At 40.3% G+C, this 19538-nt stretch overlaps 1 protein-coding gene across 4 annotated transcripts in view; it reads left to right on the forward strand.

The window, feature by feature from the left end:
- clstn1 (calsyntenin 1) overlaps window positions 1-18704 on the forward strand; it is a 32139-nt gene extending 13435 nt beyond the window's left edge. Inside the window, exons 3-19 of one of the 4 annotated variants that reach the window (XM_017417752.3) lie at window positions 1418-1447; window positions 3492-3687; window positions 4631-4839; window positions 5416-5565; window positions 5793-5978; window positions 6209-6457; window positions 7474-7595; window positions 7706-7868; window positions 8232-8282; window positions 9269-9426; window positions 9716-9864; window positions 10098-10342; window positions 11291-11461; window positions 11661-11806; window positions 11920-12055; window positions 13511-13695; window positions 15629-18704. In XM_017417752.3, the coding sequence (XP_017273241.1) occupies window positions 1418-1447; window positions 3492-3687; window positions 4631-4839; window positions 5416-5565; window positions 5793-5978; window positions 6209-6457; window positions 7474-7595; window positions 7706-7868; window positions 8232-8282; window positions 9269-9426; window positions 9716-9864; window positions 10098-10342; window positions 11291-11461; window positions 11661-11806; window positions 11920-12055; window positions 13511-13695; window positions 15629-15820 (2738 nt within the window). In that variant the 3' untranslated portion in view covers window positions 15821-18704. The remainder of the gene's footprint in view (window positions 1-1417; window positions 1448-3491; window positions 3688-4630; window positions 4840-5415; window positions 5566-5792; window positions 5979-6208; window positions 6458-7473; window positions 7596-7705; window positions 7869-8231; window positions 8283-9268; window positions 9427-9715; window positions 9865-10097; window positions 10343-11290; window positions 11462-11660; window positions 11807-11919; window positions 12056-13510; window positions 13696-15628) is intronic. The other 3 variants (XM_017417754.3, XM_017417753.2, XM_017417755.1) reach the window with 3 other exon arrangements.
- The last annotated feature ends 834 nt before the right edge of the window (window positions 18705-19538 follow it).

Here is a 19538-nt window from a genome sequence, read left to right on the forward strand (position 1 = left end):
AGGTTTTAATATCCTTGCAGTACACAAAAAAAAAAAACGAAGTAGGAATACTCTTCAGTCTTGGTGTTTTGAAGGTCGACAGCCTCAACAAAAAGCTCTGCGTGTTGTTTGTTCTCCTTTCACAGCGAATTAGTGCTGAATACAGAGCTCGACGCTCCCACATTTTTCAGCTGGGGCTCCCCTTTTTGATGAGCAGCGTTTGCAATCCGACTGCGTGTCCCTGCGAACTAGTTTTCTCCGGAGACAGAGCGGAGCAGTCTGGCTTCAGTGGCAGCAGGGGTGAGCTGCTCCATCGCGCCAGATCCCCTCCAGTTGGCCCATCTGTGCCGACGAGGAGGGTTCACTGTTAAGCCCAACCACGGGCCGTTCAGAGGCCCAATCGCAGACCTTAAAGTCAGATCAGTGTGAATTTGAAATAGACGAACAGTTGACGAGTTAGCGCGTGTACAGTATAAGGCTGATGGACTGTGTGTCTTTCTGTGTGTGTGTTTCTGTTCTGATTTTAGTCAGCATGATTGGACTTGAAGTGGTTGAAACTGAAGAAAGGAGCACAGTGTTCATGGATGGCTGTGCCCTAGCTCAAGAGTGAAACCCAAAGCAGGAATAATTTTCCCCTCAGATCAGGTTATCTGATTCCTACAAAGTGACATGGGAGAATTTCCTTATTCGCTTTACATTTCCAGTTCCTGCAGTTGGATAAATATATTAGTGAACACTGGGATTGTTGGTGGCCATATTTATATTTAGCATCAGTGATTAAACTGCCTGCGTGGATCAAGATGAAATATGCGATCCCTGCTGAGAGGGCTGCGGGCCTAATGAAAAGCTCAGGAATTCCTAAATCTGTGGCGTGAACTGATCATTAAAGCTCTCATGACCACAGAGGCCATAACTCCTACTGCGTGGCAGGACTTAACAGCAGCCTTTAATGTGAAATCCATCCATTAGCTGTGCCTGCTTGTCCTTCCTAATGTGAAATCTGTTCCCGATTGTTGAGAGGATGAAAACTAAGTGACCACGTCCAACCCTCCTGAGGCTGTGTAAGAGATTCAAGACATTCTGCTCGGCACAAAAGAACTCATTTTGTCAGCGTATTATATGTTAATAAACATTATTACACAAGGTGAACGACTTGTCCACAAACTAGTTTCCACAAAAAAAATGTAAGAATGAGGGCAAAACAAAACAACTAGAAAGGAAGAGTTTTGTTGGTTGTGTTTAGTCGTAGTTTTATCTTCTTTGAGAATTTGATCAGACATTAAAACATTTGAGCTCAGAACATTTTCTGATTATGAGTTTTTCCGATGATGCTTTTGAAAGTGTACAGTTTAAGTATGTGTCTTCCTTCCTGAATGTGTGTCCTTTGAGCTTCTAACTCTTCTCTTATCTGGGTTTATCTTCTCTCCCCGACTTGTAGAGAGTTTTGAGGTGACCCTCACCAAAGAAGGTGATCGTGGGCTCTTTCTTCTGCCTTGTGCTTATTTATTCGTTTATTTTATTTATTTATTTTACTAATAACCCACTAACGCAATAAGCAGCATCCACACTTTGACACAGAACCTCCCACCATGCTCTGTAATTTCCCCATTTTGGTTTGTCTGAACCTTCTACTTTTTCTCACCTCAATTTTTATTTATTTTTTTCTTTAGATTTCCAAAAGCTGGATGAAAAGTGTGATGTGGGGCTGACTGTTCTTAGAAATATCTGTGCATGAGACATCCATTGCAGTTTGCAGACCCTAACAGTTTTTCAGCCGTCACCTAAAAACAAAGAAAGCTGCCTTGAAACAGGAGTTTTTAGTCACTTTGTTGACATTTTAAAAAAATAATCGGCAGCTTTTGTTCTGTTTGTTGATGACGTCAAATCTAAAAGTCTGCACAGTATCATCTCTTCGCTTTTTAATGATCATGACAGTTGTAGCTAAAATTTACATCTAGGTTTTAAATTACAAAAGGATGACTCTTATGAAAAGATGGGACTTTTTTAAAGATACCAAGACCTTTAAAGTGATAGTTTGAATCTTTTTGAAGTGGCGTTCTGTGGAAAGGTTATGAAGGATTATTGTCTACCCTGTTGTAGATGCGTAGAACGGCATCAGTTCATCATCACGGTTATTTACTTCGAAGTTTATGGTTGTTTGGAAGCTCAAACAGTGGCAGCAGCAGCTAGCTGTAGCTTTTCTGCCAGGAGTATCATAACATTTCGACCTGAATTTCCACATAGTGCAAAAATAACTGCAGCCTAAAAGTTTATAAAGTAGCATTTTAAAGTTTTTGATGTTGGACTTCTTTTAATAAAATTGTAAAATTGTTCTTGGGCATTAGCTCGTCAATCCAGGAAAAACTAATCTATATTTCTCTAAGCTGAGGCCATCCAAAGAGCTACCTACCACATGTAAGACAGTAACTGTTCATAACCTTACCACAGAACCCCGCATTACCAAATCTGAGCTATCCCTTTAATGACGAACAACTTTCTCAGACTAACCAGAACTATTCAGTGATCGTTTTAATGCTTCTCTGCAGTAAGAGCGACTCCTGTAAACATCTCTGAAGTTTCAAGTGTTCAGATAAGATTGCTGAGATTGTTAATTAATGCAAACTCTCTCTCCTGCAAAGTTTCTGTTGTTGCATCTCTGCCTCAGTGGATCTCTTGAGTTAACTAATCTCTACCATTAGCATGGCTGCAGATGTCATTTGATGTGGATGTCAAGCAAGTTGATATTTCTAACCCCAGTTCTCATCCAGTGCCTTTTGTTTAAATAGTGTTTTTGTTTTTTTTGTACTGGTTCAGTTCTTTATGATTTGAGAACTTTTTAAACAACCATTTTGCAGTAGTTTTGAATGATGACAGGCAGGCAAAATTACACAGGAAGACTTCTTTTAATTGTGCAAAACTATTAGTGGAAGTGTTGGCTAAAATTTGATTTCTTTCACAGATTTTTGTTTTTATCTTTTTAGTTTTGATGACTGAATTGGTGTAATAAACTTCTCCCAGTGTTTTCTATTGTTAAGAGTTTTTGTTTCCCAATAAAACAGGTTGAAAGTTATGATTTCTTTTTTTTATATTAAATCTTTTGCTCTATGTACCTAATTCTTTGAGCTTGGGTTCATGACTTTGGTTTGTAATATCCTGAGTACTCCTGTGAAATGCCTGTCCACGTTTTTTTTCAGTTTCTGCCTGCATGACTGGATGCACTGGTTTCAAGTGGCTTGGAAAATTCAGTGATACTAAATGTCCCACACCCTTTCCCAACTACTCACCCATATGAAAGTGTGTTTTTGGCTTCCTCCACAGACTCCATGCACTTCAGCCTACAACTCCCTGGCTCCCAAAATCTGTGGCTGATGTTGATTTATTTTGCGTGGATGTGTTTGTTTTTAGTTAATCCATTTCTTTTCATTTATTGTTTAAATTTGAAATATCTCAGCTTTTTTTTTTATTTGGTCAGTTGTTCTGAGCAAGCTTCTTTGACTTGTCGACGTGTTCAGGTGAGATTTGCAGCTTCAGGATCCACGGGCAGAATGTCCCCTTCGAGGCGGTGGTCCTGGACAAGTCCACCGGGGAGGGGGTTATCAGGGCCAAGGACAAGCTGGACTGTGAGCTACAGAAGGAGCACACCTTCACCATCCAGGCCTACGACTGTGGAGAGGGTCCTGATGGTGCCAACATGAAGAAATCACACAAGTGAGTCAAACTCTGCCACTTCAGAAAGCTCGTTTTTGTGATCTGATCCCTGAGTTTCTTTCCATCTGAATCAGGATTTTACACTTACATATTCACCTCACAGAAAATGAGAAAGAAAAAGAAGGTCCTCCTTTAAAAGGAACATCTACTCTTTTATATTTTAATTCTATAATTCTTTAATTCTATCAAGCAAATTGTGTGGTTTAGCCGAACTGTAATATTTTCTTCTTCAGGATTTTTTTTTTGCGCATGTTTGAATTAGAAAATAAATGTTTTTATGCTCATTAGTTAAAGTGTCAAGGGCGTCTTCTTCCAGCTGATCCATATAATTACCTATAATCATTATGTTTATGATGACTCGTGTGGGTGTTTTCCCTCATCCATCACAGAAGAAAAAGGACTTTTAACAAGTCGCCTAATGGACATCTTCTCTAAAACACCTAAATGAAATGAAGATCAATTTACTGTACTTAAGTCATTCTGTTTATGGTCTGTAGCTGCAGTGATTTGATTTTACTTGCAGCAAGCAGCTTTTGATATTTAAAGCTTTCTTTGTTAGAGTAACTAGTTTCATTATGCTGATTTTGTTAAACAAAAAGAGACGCCTGATAAATGACTTTGAGCTGCGGGAGGTTTGAACTGACACTTTTATGTGATAAATCATTAGTTTCAGGTCTAATGAGACTGATATGCTTTAAATTCTTATAGCTCAAAACAAAAATACTCTTTTTTTATTTGTTGTGTTTGAACCCAAATCTAAATATGAAAATGACCAGCGGTGACACATTTAAAAAGACAAACCACAGAAACGGTCCTTTTTGGTGTCTTTATCAAATCCAAAACTTACAGAAATAATTGCTGTTGAGAAAAGTGCTTTTACCAGTGATCTCAGTGTTGATTATCTAACAGACAAAACATCCTAACGGTGTTGTGTCTCTGTCAGGGCGACTGTCCACATCCAAGTGAACGACATCAACGAGTACTCGCCAGTGTTCAAGGAGAAGACCTACAAAGCCACTGTTATCGAGGGCAAGAAGTACGACAGCATCCTGAGGATGGAGGCAGTGGATGCTGACTGCTCCTTCCAGTACAGCCAAATCTGCAACTACGAGATTGTGACCCCCGACATCCCCTTTACTATCGACAAAGACGGTAAAGACCTTCACCTAGTGTCCTTGTCTTTTAGCCTTTTAGAAAAAAACTGTATCGACACACATCACAACGTGTATCGATTAATGCAGACACTGATGCCGCAAAGCTGTCGTTTAGAATTCCCCTCAGGCAATGTCAACCTTTTAGTAAAGAACAGGATGGACGCCAAGGTTATTAATATTTGCACATTGAAAAACAATATCACATATCCAATAATAAGACCTCAGATAACGAGGTTTTGCTGAGATGACCAGCTCTGATTTAAAGAAAGGAAAGGGGTCACTCAGTAATAGAATATATGATGTTTACCGGGACAGGTGATTAGTGTTTGAGTTCAAAATAAAAGAACAAGATGGGTTTTGATCTTAGGTCTACCTCTTTGTTTTAATCAATTTGTGTCAGTGGGACTAAGAAGCACCTTGATGATAAACCTACTTTATTTACTGTGATCTCAAAACATCCCAATTATAATTAACTCTGGCCCTTTGGCTTTTAGTCTCGAGGCAAAACATTTATTTTATTTAACGTGTTTTCAAATTTCAGCCTAATAATGAAGATGTTTTTTTGCTTCATCAGGGTTTATCAAGAACACAGAGAAACTGAGCTACGGCAAAGAGCACATGTACAAGTTGACTGTGACCGCGTACGACTGTGGGAAGAACCGAGCTTCTGAAGACGTGCTGGTCAAGATCAGCGTCAAGCCCTCCTGCAAACCCAGCTGGCAAGGTATCAGAGCAGACCAAACTCTTTAGATGGGTTTGTGTTTGAAAAAAGGTGACCGGTTGATGCCGACTGTACGAGTTATGACAGGATTATAAAACTGGTTTAAGCCTTAAGTCCTTTATCAAATTCAAAGAACTGAAATCCTTCCTAATAAGTCATTATGATTACTGAACCCTGCAATCACTGTTTTTGACAAAAATCTTTTCTTTCTCATGTTTTTATTCTCTCAGACTTCAACAAAAGAATTGAGTACGAGCCCGGCACAGGCAGCCTGGCCCTATTTCCCAGCATGCACTTGGAGACCTGCGATGTTCCGATCACCTCCATCCGGGCCAATATTGAGCTGGAGACCAACCACATCGGGAAGGGCTGTGACCGCGATACCTACTCTGAGAAGTCGCTGCACAAATTGTGTGGTAAATAACACCAAAAATAACGAATATTTACATTTATATAAATATTTATGACTAATATTTGAAAGCAAAAATCTTCTCCATAAATCAAAGTACCCAACAAAATTACTTATGTTACACACACCTCCCAATAGAAAGCATGTAACTGCACATAATCAAACAAAAACAGAAGAATTTATACACAAAATAAAACCTGTTTACTGTATTTAACCTAGTTGCATTTTGTTTTTCAGGGGCCAGCTCTGGCACCGTGGAGCTCCTTCCTGCACCAAGCAGCTCCGCCAACTGGACGGTCGGCCTGCCCACGGATAACGGGCACGACAGCGACCAGGTGTTTGAGTTCAATGGCACCCAGGCCATCAAGGTTCCTGATGGTCTGGTGAGCACCAACATGAAGGAGCCCTTCACCATCTCTGTGTGGATGAGACACGGCCCCGGGGCCCACGAGAAGGAGACCATCCTCTGTAACTCGGACAAAACAGGTATTAATTCTCGAGAAGGGTTAAATTATCTCCACGCTATTCTGGCCGTCATAAACATGCGTTTAACTGTCAACAAGTTTCTAGAGTTTACTGTAGTAAATATTCAGACATGTCGGCTACAATATTATTTGAATCAGCTCAGACTTTTTCAAAGAGTTATATACTTTAGTCACAATAAATACTAATCAAGAACAAGAACAACTGAATAAACTGCTCTGTGCAGTCCAGAATAACTTATTTTGAGACAAAAAACTGAGATATTAAAATATCTTGTGTCCACTAAACCTGTGATCAGCTTTTTCAGTGTCTCTGTGCTGCTGTACATATGGCTTCTATAAATTCTCCTGATTAAAATAGCTATTGCAGCTCTGGCTCAGACTCAGACCCAGGCTATAATCGGCGTTTGTGCTCAGCTGACAGCCTAACACGTAGAAACACAGTTCCTCCTGTATTTTCTTCCTCACCTCCGCTGATCACTCGCGGACCGCTCCAGCTTTGTTCGGTGGCTTTAAATTCAGTCACAGACTCCTTGATCTTGGCGTACCCAGAGAGTGAGCGGCTGTTCGTCGGCTTCTGCGTGGCCGCTTATATAAGGAGGATTACGTCAGAGCGGCTGTGCCCTGGACAAGATGCTCCAAAACTCGGGATCTCCACACACCATCCATGACCTCCATTTAGCACCAAGTCTGCATCCCAGAAACATGGTTCTCTCACTCTGTGAAAGAATATTGGTGCAAAATCAGCATAGAAATAAATATAGAAATGAAGTTAATTTAAGTATCAAGGATATATTTTGAGTTTGTTGTATTCCTTATACTCTCATAATATCAAAGTTCTCACAAATTATTTTTCTACTGCTTTTTTTGGCCTTAATAATCTTTACAAAAGATAAAGTTGCTGCCTTGAACTGAAAGATTGCAGTATCATGTTTTGAAATCTATTGAACTCTTTGTTTCCAGTGAGGACAGTTAAGAAATGATCGCCTGCTCTCTTCTCAATCACATTTTTCTCCGCAGATATGAACAGGCACCACTACTCTCTGTACGTCCACAACTGCAGGCTGATCTTCCTGCTGCGCCAGGACCCGTCGGAGGCTGAGAACTACAAACCGGCAGAGTTTCACTGGAAGCTCGACCAGGTCAGCCGCCTCTCAAACCGAGTTCAGACGATAGCCTTTGATTTGAGACGCTCGGCAAAGCACACGCGTGCGGTTACAGGCGGTCATTCTGTTTGCTCCGCTCCTTACAGGTGTGTGACAAAGAGTGGCATCACTATGTGCTCAATGTGGAGTTCCCCACTGTTTCTCTGTTTGTGGATGGAGCCACCTTTGAGCCTTTCATGGTCACAGAGGACTACCCACTGCACGCCTCAAAGATCGAAACTCAGCTCACAGTTGGTGCCTGCTGGCAAGGTAGGCCTTTTAGCTTAAATTTGTAGCTCTTTTATGACAACATGGAGTTACTTATAAAGTCTGAAGGAGATAATCATCATAGAAATATGAACATTTTGTTTTTGTGTGGCTGATTCTCTGTCACTCTTTTATGTTTCTAATGAGTACTTACAAAGTATTTGCAGGATACTTTATATCCTCTTTGTTAGAGATTCATATAAAACAACCTGTGTAATGTTTTACAGTTAGTCAGAACTGTATTAACTCGTCCTTGGATACTCAAAGTGATACAGCATGACCTTTTGTGTAGCATCGGAATCTCTCCTGCAGATCCTCAAACCTCCTTCCTGTTTCTCCCTGCTCTCTCGTTTCCGTCCTTTACAGAAAACTCAGGACATGACAATGAAACTGAAACAGTCCCTGAGACCACCTCAGGTTGCTCAAGTCTTTCCCTTACTCCTCTAAAATGTCCATGTGTCCACAGTGTCCCACCATGCTAACTGCTCAACTGCATCCTCATACCATTTTGACTAGAATGAGTCACTCCTAAACATTCTAGATGCCAAATATTTTTTTGTTTTGATACTCTCTGTGGCATGAGGTTTTTATAAGTGGTGTGATACTACCTGGTTATTTTTTTTGTGTTGTTTCGCCCTCCGTTTATTTGCTCGCCACACTCCAGCAGCCAGGAAGTTTGGTCTTTATTTATCCTTCTATGTCACAACCAGCAGACCAGAAACAGATGCATAATGATACAAAAAAGAAAAACAATAACTTTTGACTTGGCTGCAGCTTTTTGTCTACCCTGGCTTTTATTTCCAAATGTGACCTTGTAGTCAGAAACAGAGACTCCTACATATCAGATAACAAACCTGCAGCTGTGCACAAATACAACCATCAGAATAAACGTGCGACCTTGAAGTGTGGAGTTTGACACTAATTCTGCAGTCAATGTTCAGACTTGAGCTCATTTTATTCAGCAGGAAAACATGAAAATACTTGTGTCTTTTAAACGTTTTGCAGTCCCGAACATGACTCTGCTGTTTGGTAAAATTAGGTTGACAAGAACAAATTATTCTACTGTCCTGCATTATGCACCTTTTTGAGTTTCTCTTTTCTGTTGATGCCCTTTCTTTTACACAGTGAGGGAGCATTTCACCCCATTAATTCAAATTTTGCATGTGCTGATGGCGTACATAAGCTCATCCATCATCTGCCTGTCTTGTTCTCTGGGCCTCGGGCCTTTTAAGGAAACACATACTAACTTGCATGAACTTCATTCATGCCAGCTTTGCTCATTTAAACAGCATGCCTAAATTGTCAGCCTTAAAAAGGTGAAGTCGGTTGAATGTGCTCTGAAATAACTTGTGTGTGTGTGTGGTGCTTTCTTCTTCTCCTCACCCCTGTCCTGATGGAACCAGGCGGAAATGCCCGAATGGCTCAGTTTTTCCGAGGGAATCTCGCCGGCCTGATCATCCGCTCCGGCAAGCTGGAGAACAAAAAAGTGATTGACTGTTTGTACACCTGCAAAGAAGGACTGGACGTGCAGCTGCCTGAGGAGGTAGCTTCAGCTGTCAAGGTGAGGGCAGCAGCCAGCAGTTTGAGAATATTTATGTTTCAAGAAGGCAATCAAACACAAGACTGTTTAGTTTCTGTCACAGGCTGCATTTACTTGTGAACTATAAGGGGAAAAAAAAGAAATAATTTATCTCTCTTTATCACTTCTTAAACTAAGATATCTCGCAGCTTCTGGGCTGTCGGGTTGTGCTGTGTAATGCAAAGAAAAGATAGTTTCTTCCCTAATGACACGTGTTAACCAGCTTGTCGCAGTCTTGCTCACAAATCATCGCATCACTTTGTTCTCCCAGGTTGAGTTTAACCCCAACCAGTCCTCTCTGACTGTGGAAGGGGACGACATCGGTGCCTTCGAGAAAGTCATGCAGCACATCTCCTACTTAAACTCCCGTCAGTTCCCGACGCCGGGCATCAGGCACCTTCGCATCTCCACCACCGTCAAGTACGTATCAGGACAAACAAACCACATCAACCTGCTAAATGCTTGTAAATACATCCTGAAACGAACAGCAGCACATATTACAGTGTCATTATGTATTTAACAACACCTGAAGCAGTGTGTTGAACATATTCAAAAGGCCACTTTAATATTTACAAAAGGGAAATATCAGCTTCATATAAAACAACATATCCAGAAGGTATTTTTTTTGCTAATAATTTTGAACTCTTCCCCAGATGTTTCAACGAGGACAGCTGCGTAACAGTCCCAGACGCTGAAGGTTATGTGATGGTGCTGCAGCCAGAGGAACCGAAAATCAGCCTGAGCGGCATTGACCACTTCGCTCGCAGCGCTGCTGAGTTCGAGAGCCCAGAGGGGGTGACCCTGTTCCCGGAGCTTCGGATTGTAAGCACCATCACTCGGGAAGTGGAAGCCGACACGGAGTCTGAAGCTGCAGAGGGAGCTGACGATGATCCCACCGGTAAGAGACGTGCACATCAAACCTTTAATGAACTTATATAGCCATGGATTTTTCACTGGATTGTTAGTTTGATTCATGTCATAGTCTCTTCAATGTCGCCATAAAAATGAAATTATCCAGAGCAAATGGTTTGAACTCAGCTTGAACATAATATTTTATTTGTCGCTTTGGTAAAATCACCTCAGACGCTGTGTGAGCCTGCAGGAAGGGTTGATAGCAGCGCAGATATACAGTAACCAGTTATGCTGAGGATTATGCCTGGGGGGAATGGGGGAATTGGACAGACGCAGTGAGAGGGAGGGAGACACAGACGAGATAAGTTGTTTATTTCTGGGAGTGGTAAGCGACCAGCCGGGCCATCTGTTCGGCTTCCGCATGATTTAAGCAGAGGACGGACAATAGACACGCTCTGAGGCCGACACAGATACAGCGAGATACAGTGTCGTGTCGTGAGCAGCAGACCATATGGGACAAAAGGGTTTAGGGAGATCAGATGCTATTACCTGCTTTAGCCTGCCCCAACTCTCATGACCAGAAAACATTAGATGTCACAGAAGATGGTTAAGAAATGTTCAGCAGTAATTCTATTCAGTTAGGAAAGTGAATACCTGAAATATTAATTTACAGCTATATTGTATGTGAATTTCTGTTTAACTCATTGAAGAAAATGTAGGACAATGACTTATCTTTCTGCTTCTTTTAAGCTCTTATTTGATTTCTTGGACATTCCTCTTTAATTAATTAGAAGTCTGTGACATTGACTTGTAATTAAGTCATTGTTTAAATGATCTTTGTATTCGGAGGGTGCAGTCAGATGGTAATTGTAAACAGTGTATTTTGTCCATTAAAAAACAAACTATTTTATGATAGAATTTTGTAAAGCAGTTCATGTTTGGAAAAGTCTGACTGCTCCTTAATCGAAGCCATTTTGGTTTCCTGTCCTTCCAGTCCAAGAGACAGTTGTGTCGGAGGAGATCATGCACAACCTGGACACGTGTGAGGTGACTGTGGTGGGAGACGAGCTGGACGGAGAGCACGAGAGCCTGGAGGTGGACCAGTCCCAGCTGCAGCAGCGCGCCCTGGAGATGAGCTCATCGAACCTGGGCCTTGTCATCATCGGTACACACCACAGCACTTGTCCACATGTATTATCTCGAAAAGTCAATGGAATAAAATCTACAGAAAAGAGGAGATTCACATAAAACGGAAATAAATTAAAATTGTAATCATTTGCTTTTAAGATCTAGAAATTTAGAAATTTGTTTAAATTAAATCTGCAGCAGTTTTTTGCAAACAGCTGAGGTTTTATATCTTCCAGGTGTGAACACCATGGCCAACTACGAGCATGTCCTGCACCTTATCCGCTACAAGAACTGGCACACGGAGGCTCTCTTTGACAGGAAGTTCAAACTGGTCTGCTCCGAGCTCAACGGCCGCTACATCAGCAACGACTTCAAGGTGGAGGTACGACTGAGCGGTTCTTCAACAACCCGGGACTTCGAGTTGACTTATGTTACTTCAGCTTTATTGTGTCCGTCTTCAAAATGTAAACTTGTTCTGTTTTTTGTTTCTTCCAGGTAAATGTGATCCACACCGCTAACCCCGTGGAGCACGCCAACAACGCCATGGTGCCGTCCAGCTTCATCAACCACGTTCATCACTCCTCTGTGGAACTGTCCGGTCACAACTTGGTCAACGCTCACCAGGCCTCAGGTACAAAGAGGCTGACATACAAAACAAAGTTCTCTTTGGTTGTGTTCTTTGCTTCAGAACAAAACAAGACGGTTTCATGTTTTTTCATGGTTTGAGTGTAAAACCTCTTTAATTAAAGATGTCTGCAGTCTTAAGCCTTATTTGCAGGGGATTAGTATTAACAGGAGGCTTCATTTGGGATAGAAATGACTCCTTCCCCCAGTCCCCAGTTGCACATCTGTGTTTTGTGTGGGATACATAGTTTTGTATTTTACCCTAATTTACTAGTATCATCCCCTAATGTAATAACAAGGTTCTCCCTAACAAAGACATTGACTGAAGGTCTTATAAACAGAGTTAAGACTGAAGGTCTTATAAACAGAGTTAAATTGAACTTGCTGAACGGCAAAAAAAAGGCACCTCACTGCATGCTGATGTGTTTTGAATCTGCAGTTAGAAGCAGCACAAACCTACACAATTACGTCCAAGCTCAAACAAACAACTAAACTAAAAATAATTAAAATACAACAAAAAGCTTAAAAACCACAAAGATCCTGACTCATATGTGACAACTGTGTAGAGAGAAAAGGTAAACTGTTTGTAAGGGGAACCTTTTTATAATGTTACTTTATAAATAAGGACGTGATAAACGTCAGAGGATGATGTCAGACGACTTCCTCATTTATTGTAAACTACTACAGATCTCCCAGTTTTTTGCAAGTAGAGCTTTAAATGATAAAAGCTGGTATTTAATATTTTGCTATGAACTGGTAAGTGTATTAATGATACGAGAGCAAAAGAAGAGCATGATAGGAGGAATTAAAAGCATCATGCCAGACATTTTACAACATTTTCTAAAAGCATGATTCAGCTTTTAAAACTGCCAACTTGTTGTCTGTTTCGTCATGTGCCGGTATTAACAGTAAATGTCAAACTCAAAGCAGTAATCTTCTTATTTGTAGCTGTAGAAAAAGAAGTGGTCTGTTTCAAATCAAGCGTTGCTGCAGACGGATTACAGTATATTAAGCAGAAGTAGGGCAATAGCAACATGAGTTGTTTTCCCTTTTAATGTTCATTTTATGGCAAAAGTTTCGGGATTACATTTGTGTACAGTCCGTGACATTTGCACGGGCTGTGATCCGAGCCCAACCTTTTATTCTAGCCTCGGTAATCTTCCAGGCTCACCAGGACTGGCACGGCACTAAAGAGGCCCATTCCCGATAACATGCGATAAAGTGGAGCAGTTAGGCATGAGACAGGCGACGCTATTTAAAGAAAGACTCACACCGTAAGCTGCTAAATGCATTCATGTGCAGTTCCAGAGGCTCTGACGCACCGTGAGACTGCTGCTCCTGAAATGTCCTTGTGTCGAGCCACATTAAAAAACAGAAACAAGGTTTTTATTCGCAGGTATTCCCACGTGACCCTCAAAACAGAGCTCTGATCGAAACGTATTTCGTTTTTGCTCCTTCGCAGTGGTTCCCAGTGCTGCCACCATTGTCATCGTGGTGTGCGTGAGCTTCCTGGTGTTCATGATCATCCTGGGCGTGTTCCGCATCCGAGCTGCACACCAACGCACCATGAGAGACCAGGAGAGCGGCAAGGAGAATGAGATGGACTGGGACGACTCGGCGCTCACCATCACAGTTAACCCCATGGAGGTAACGACTCAAAAATAAGTGACACGTTTGCAGCAAAATACCTTTTAACAACAACAACATCATAAATGGCCCTGTTTGAGTAGTGTGTGTTTTTTCAGTGATAATCTGAACCTTTTTCTGTCTAAAAGACAAGCTGGTGGTGCATTTTCTTCCTCATCTGTAATATCACTGCTGAAATGTTATTGCTGTGTTGCTATAAAGGGTACATTTGCTAAACAAGATCTTATTTGGAATAAAAATTTAAACCTTAGTTATAAAATACAAACGCTCAAAGATCCTGAACATATTGTTTCATTTTCTATCTCTTTTTAGACAAGCGTAATAAATTAATTAGAATAACGCACATCTATAGATCCAACATCTTAAAAGTGTTTATTCCATAAACGTTTCTTTGTTTATGAAACATAGGAAAACAATTTAAATGTTGAATTTACTACAGCAGTTTGTCAAACGCAGCGAACAACACTAATTTAATGTTTTTCTCTACGTGTTTAATTTTGAGTGGCTGTGAAATTTGTTTATCCGAGTGCAATCAAGACTGTTGAAAGAGATATGAAAATGCTGTGAGATTAAGTCTCATGAGGCCGTTGTTGTTAGGGCTCTAAATATAGCCACAGCTTACAGGAATACATGAGATGCTTCAAAACTACTGCAGCTCAAAGCCATTTTATGGATACAGAGTCCTGAGAACTGAACAAAAACAAGGCCGAAAACAGAACAAACCAAAAACTAATTATCATAAACTACTGACAGGACTGCCATTAACTTCTACATTAACAGGTCATGTTTAACACACACCTGTTAAATCTCACTGAAGCCTGAGGTTGATGGTGGAGATAAGATCAGATTTCAGATTACTGTCGCTGCAGCTCCTCAACTAATCGGTGATAAAAAATGAGTAGAGAGATAAAACAGGTTAATGATGAAGCATCAAAAATAAATAAATAAAACTGAAACAAGGAGAATGCATCAAGGCAATGATGCTTTCAGCATCGATTTTAAGACAGAAAAGACCCGGGGTTTATTAACCGTTTAAAGATGCTGAAAGTAAAGTAAATACTGGAAACATTTAGATCTGATAAAGTGTTTCTACTGTTGAACTCAACGATCAATAAGATGTCAAAGTGATACCGTTTGTCCCCAAACACTGATTTATTGACAGATTTAAACACAGCATTTCACAGACATTAACCACATTTCACCTAATTCTGTTACCTAATATTAAACTCATTGGATTTGATAGAAAAGCTTTAAAGTTTTGACGCCTTCAATGGTATCAAAGGTCCAAATCAGCAGCCTGATCTTTGAGCTTTATGTCTATTTTTTGGAAAACACAAAAATCCTAAATATCTATAATATGGGAAATTAAAATCAGTGTTATCCATTATTAATTATAAAACAATATTTACTGATTCTGAGACAGGGAAGTTTAATGATTTTAAAGTACAACTCTTGTCCAGTGTTAGTGCCTCTAATCCTGGGTCGGTGGGACTCCAGGATAATGGCAGCAGCGCTAACGAGAGTAGTAATGTGACAACTGACCTCTGCTGTCCTCCAACTGTTTGCGATGTGTTTGCAAAGCTGCTCGAAGCTTTAAATATTCACAGGGAAATATCACAGACCTTTAAAATGTTGTTTCAATTAGATCTGCACTTTATGCTTTCGTCAGATGCGCGTTAGTGGTGAGATAAGAGAAAATAAGACACCTTGGAGAAGGAGAATAACCATCAGTGAGGTGTTTGGGGCACATATTGTATGAAAACGGGAAAAAAACAGTAGCTTATTTGGTTTGTTTGTTTCCGTTTAACAAATCTGTCTCACAGACGGCTCAGAGGTCTGTTTCAGTCTCAGGAAAGTATTTTTTTCTAAAAACAAAAAAAACATCACTTCTCTTTTTTGTTTATTTGTTTTTTTTATTGTTTTTGTGACACAGACGTACGAGGACCAGCACAGCAGCGAGGAGGAGGAAGAGGAGGAGGAGAGCGAGGATGGAGAGGAGGAAGATGACATCACGAGCGCTGAGTCAGAGAGCAGCGAGGACGAGGAGGGCGGGGAGCCGGAGGACCAGCAGGGGACCAGCAGACAGCAGCAGCTGGAGTGGGACGACTCCACCCTCACCTATTAGAATGAAACCCAACATAAGCTCTGACACACACACACACATATAAAACCGAGTCACACTCACCGCTTTACGCACTCCTCCATGCAGTTTCATGATGTAAAATACAGAAAAAAAACAACAAAAAAAAGATAAATTCCTTCAGCATATATGGTCGAGGCTTTCCTGTTGTTATCTTAGTGGTGGTACTCAGTGTAGTGTATTCATCACCAGACTGCTGATGTTTACGTTTCATTTTATTTTTTATATTTATTATACTTTAATTCCCTGGAAAAACTTGGCCTACATTTGTTTTGAACTGTGTGAGGAAGCCAACCCTGCACTTTTTGTTCTCTCTCAGACGTCTCCAGGCTTTCAGAAAGAGAATCGTTTGGATTTCCTGATGTATATCCTCTGCTAACGCTTCTTAGGTTCCTTCGCCGCTAAATTCTTTTTAAAGCTTTCGACTTTCAGTTTTCTTGAATTGTAGTCCACGGTGGATCAATTTGAACAAGTAGCCTGCATTTTCTCTCTCTCTCTCCTCTTTTTTTTATTTTATTTTTCTTTTTTTAGTGCATGTGGAAATTTGGGGAGTCTTATGTGTAGAAAAAAACAAATTGCTTTTTAAAAATCTTGTAAATATGAAAGAAATATGTAATTAGTCGATGTGTTAGTCAAGGCCCGCTGAATGGGGTCCGATATCTAAAGAGACGTCGTGTAGAATATTTGTGTCACACAGGCCGTTAGCATGTCGCTAAATTCCTGCAGAAGCTGCTCCATCATGCTTCTACAAAAGTCTGCCTCGTGAGGAGAAACCCAGGACTGTTATGTGGAGGTTTCCATGACAAATTGGTGTCCATTTTGTCCTCTTTTTTTTTTTTTTTCTGCAAGGAGTGAAATTGATTGTTTTGCTGTCTCGTAGGCCGGACCGCTTGATGGTTTTCAGCTTCATACACGCTTCGCTTTGCTTGGACAGGTGGCGGCGCTATACTCCTGGTGTTCATGTTTATTTCAGTAGAGCTCACTGTTGTACAGTTAGGACTTTTTTTTTCTTTTTTGTCAAGAGTAATCACGTTTGGAAAAACACTAATATACAAATCAAGATTTGGTGAATCTGATCTGAATAAAGACTAAAGCAGAGGTTTGTTTAGCTTCTCTCTCTCTCTCCTGTTGTAGGAGTGGGAAAACAACACAAAACAAGTGAAATTAAATCAATTATTGACGCATTGAGGTTCAGTGGAGACTGGTTTGGATTGTGAGTTGTTTTCTGAGAGAGAAGCGAAATAAACAGATTTATTTTCCACGGCACAGCTGGTTATTAGAATAAAACACAATCCAGGTGCATTTTTAACCTGTTTTCCTTCTGCAGAAACCATCACAGACTTTACTATTATTATTATTCAGTGATTTACAACCGGGTATATAACTGCAGGAAAACACTTTAAAAAAAAGCGTCTTATTTAAATCTGATATATTCTTTCACAGTAGATCACTTGGTTCGACATGTACAAGGAGCTGCACTGTAGAGATGTTCCAGAATATTTGTTTACATTTGGTAAACTTATTTTCCTGTCGGTATAATTAGTTTAAAGCTTTTCCAGCTGATATCTCGTCTCAGACGCTGTTGTCCCTAACTGTTGTATATACGCTTTAACGAACCAGATAACGACGACTTTAGCGCTTTACTGTTTTAGTGTTCGACTTCGGTGTTTAGGTGCTCGGAGCTGCATCGACTAGGACCAGATTTGGGGCACCGCGGTGTGCGGGGAAGTGGCGTCGCCGCAATTCGAAAAGCTGGATTTGCGATTTTAATATTCCACGCAACACGGTTGATATTTTTTTATGTACACAGCTTCTTTTAAGGGTTTAAATAACAGAGCTGGCGTTGATTTATTTTTTAATTTTCTTTTTCTTACGTCTATGGTAGAAAAGTAATGACCAGTCTCCCTTCCATGATGACTTTGACTCGTAAAAACATGGGGCCAGGTCTGAGCCGGCTGACATGGGGAGTGCCTTTTGCCGATCATAGTGTAATTAGCAGGTCTAACAAAAACACTTATTCATGCTCCTTTTTTTTTTCTTTTCTGGCATTTTAACATTTGTTTAACGCTAGATTTTGGTTCGTAGTCTTGGTAGTCCACCACTAGTTTTCTTGAAAGTGCAGCCATTCTGCATAGATGTCACGTGTCCTTGTTGATGTGTAGAGAAAATAGATCCATATTGTATCTTCTCTAGATATTGTACTGAATCATATTGACTGAATCCACCTTTAAAAGATGTACAGTACATTATGAAATTGCTTTGGCAGCGTACATGGGCGTACTTCTGACTTGAGCCGTCGGTGTGTGGTGGAAGGTTTCGATCCGTGTCCCATCGCCTGAAATGTTGAGGAACGATTTTGAGGGAAGCATGAAGTTCACACGATTACAACAACAAAATAAATAAATAAATAAATCCTGTCAGTTCAGAATTTCTCACACCTTCATCTCGTTCTGTGTAAGCTACAGTTTGATAAGTTCAGTTTCAAACCACCTGCAGTTCAGTGAGTTTCCTGCTCTCTGATCAGATCCCGAACGGTCGAATCGTCACTTTGAAAACCACTATAGGAAATCAGCTCAGCATGAGCCACAAGTTTTGCGTTGGATCCATGTCGGCTTTAATCGGGGATCAGAGAGGAGCTGTGATGCACCACTGACTCTCAGTCTGTTTCACACACCGGTGACCTCTTTTTGTTTTGTTCTCCTTTAAGTTTTTGCTCAAACGAATGACGGTGATGTTTTCCAGAAAGGGTGGATGCTTCCTTTGTGCTTTGTTGGAGCCGCTCTCACTTTTCTACCGACTAAAATCTAAATTGTAGTGAAGTTGATGCTTGCTCTTAAACAAAATAAAGGACGAAGAGATGGGATATAAACCCGGCCTGCTCTTGTTTTTATTAATCGGTATTCGCAGCGCCAATGCACCGCTGGAGAAGGTGGAGCAGAAGAAGAACACGCCCTGGGTGGTGCCGCTGAAAACCTGGAGCTATGGCTCCCCCTGGTGGTAAAAGAAATCCTGCATCACTCTCATCACTATTTTAGAGGTTAACGCCTAAAACTGAAAAAAATGACAAAAATTTAATATATTTTGGGCTCATATTCAAATTAGCTTTAAAGCCAAGTAGCAAAATTGGTACCGTAAGAAAATAAAAGTATTTAAAGGTTTTATTTTTAAAGTAATTTCAGTCTAATTTATTGATTGAAAGTCTGTTGACTGAAGCAGTTTGAAAAGCTTCATGATCAAAGAATTAAGAGCTTTATAAAATAACACTTAAAAACTAAAATATCTAGAGCTTGATATGACAAGATTCCCAATGATCCATGTTTTTTTCTTATTTTAATATATATATATATATATATATATATATATACATATACTTGTGTATCTTTGTGGTAAATTTACATATGGGTGACTGAGGGAAACCTTTGGATAATATCCTCATAATAATGTAGTTTATCTTGTTTTTTTAAAGAACACTATGTTGTAATCAATTCTGCTCAGATTTCAAACCACATTTACTAATTTCTCTGAATAAAACGTAAAGATGCGACTGCAGTCACCATTCCAATTAAAATCTTATTTAGCAGAGCAGCTGGTGTTTCACAATAAACTGGTTCTCAAAGTCCTTTTCCCAAAGCTATCCTAATTAATTTAAAACAAGCCTAATTTGTAAATGGCACAGAGCAGAGCCTCTTATTAACTTCCTTGT

This window comes from Kryptolebias marmoratus, linkage group LG8 (genome assembly GCF_001649575.2).
Source record: "Kryptolebias marmoratus isolate JLee-2015 linkage group LG8, ASM164957v2, whole genome shotgun sequence".
Classification (NCBI taxonomy): Eukaryota; Metazoa; Chordata; class Actinopteri; order Cyprinodontiformes; family Rivulidae; genus Kryptolebias; species Kryptolebias marmoratus.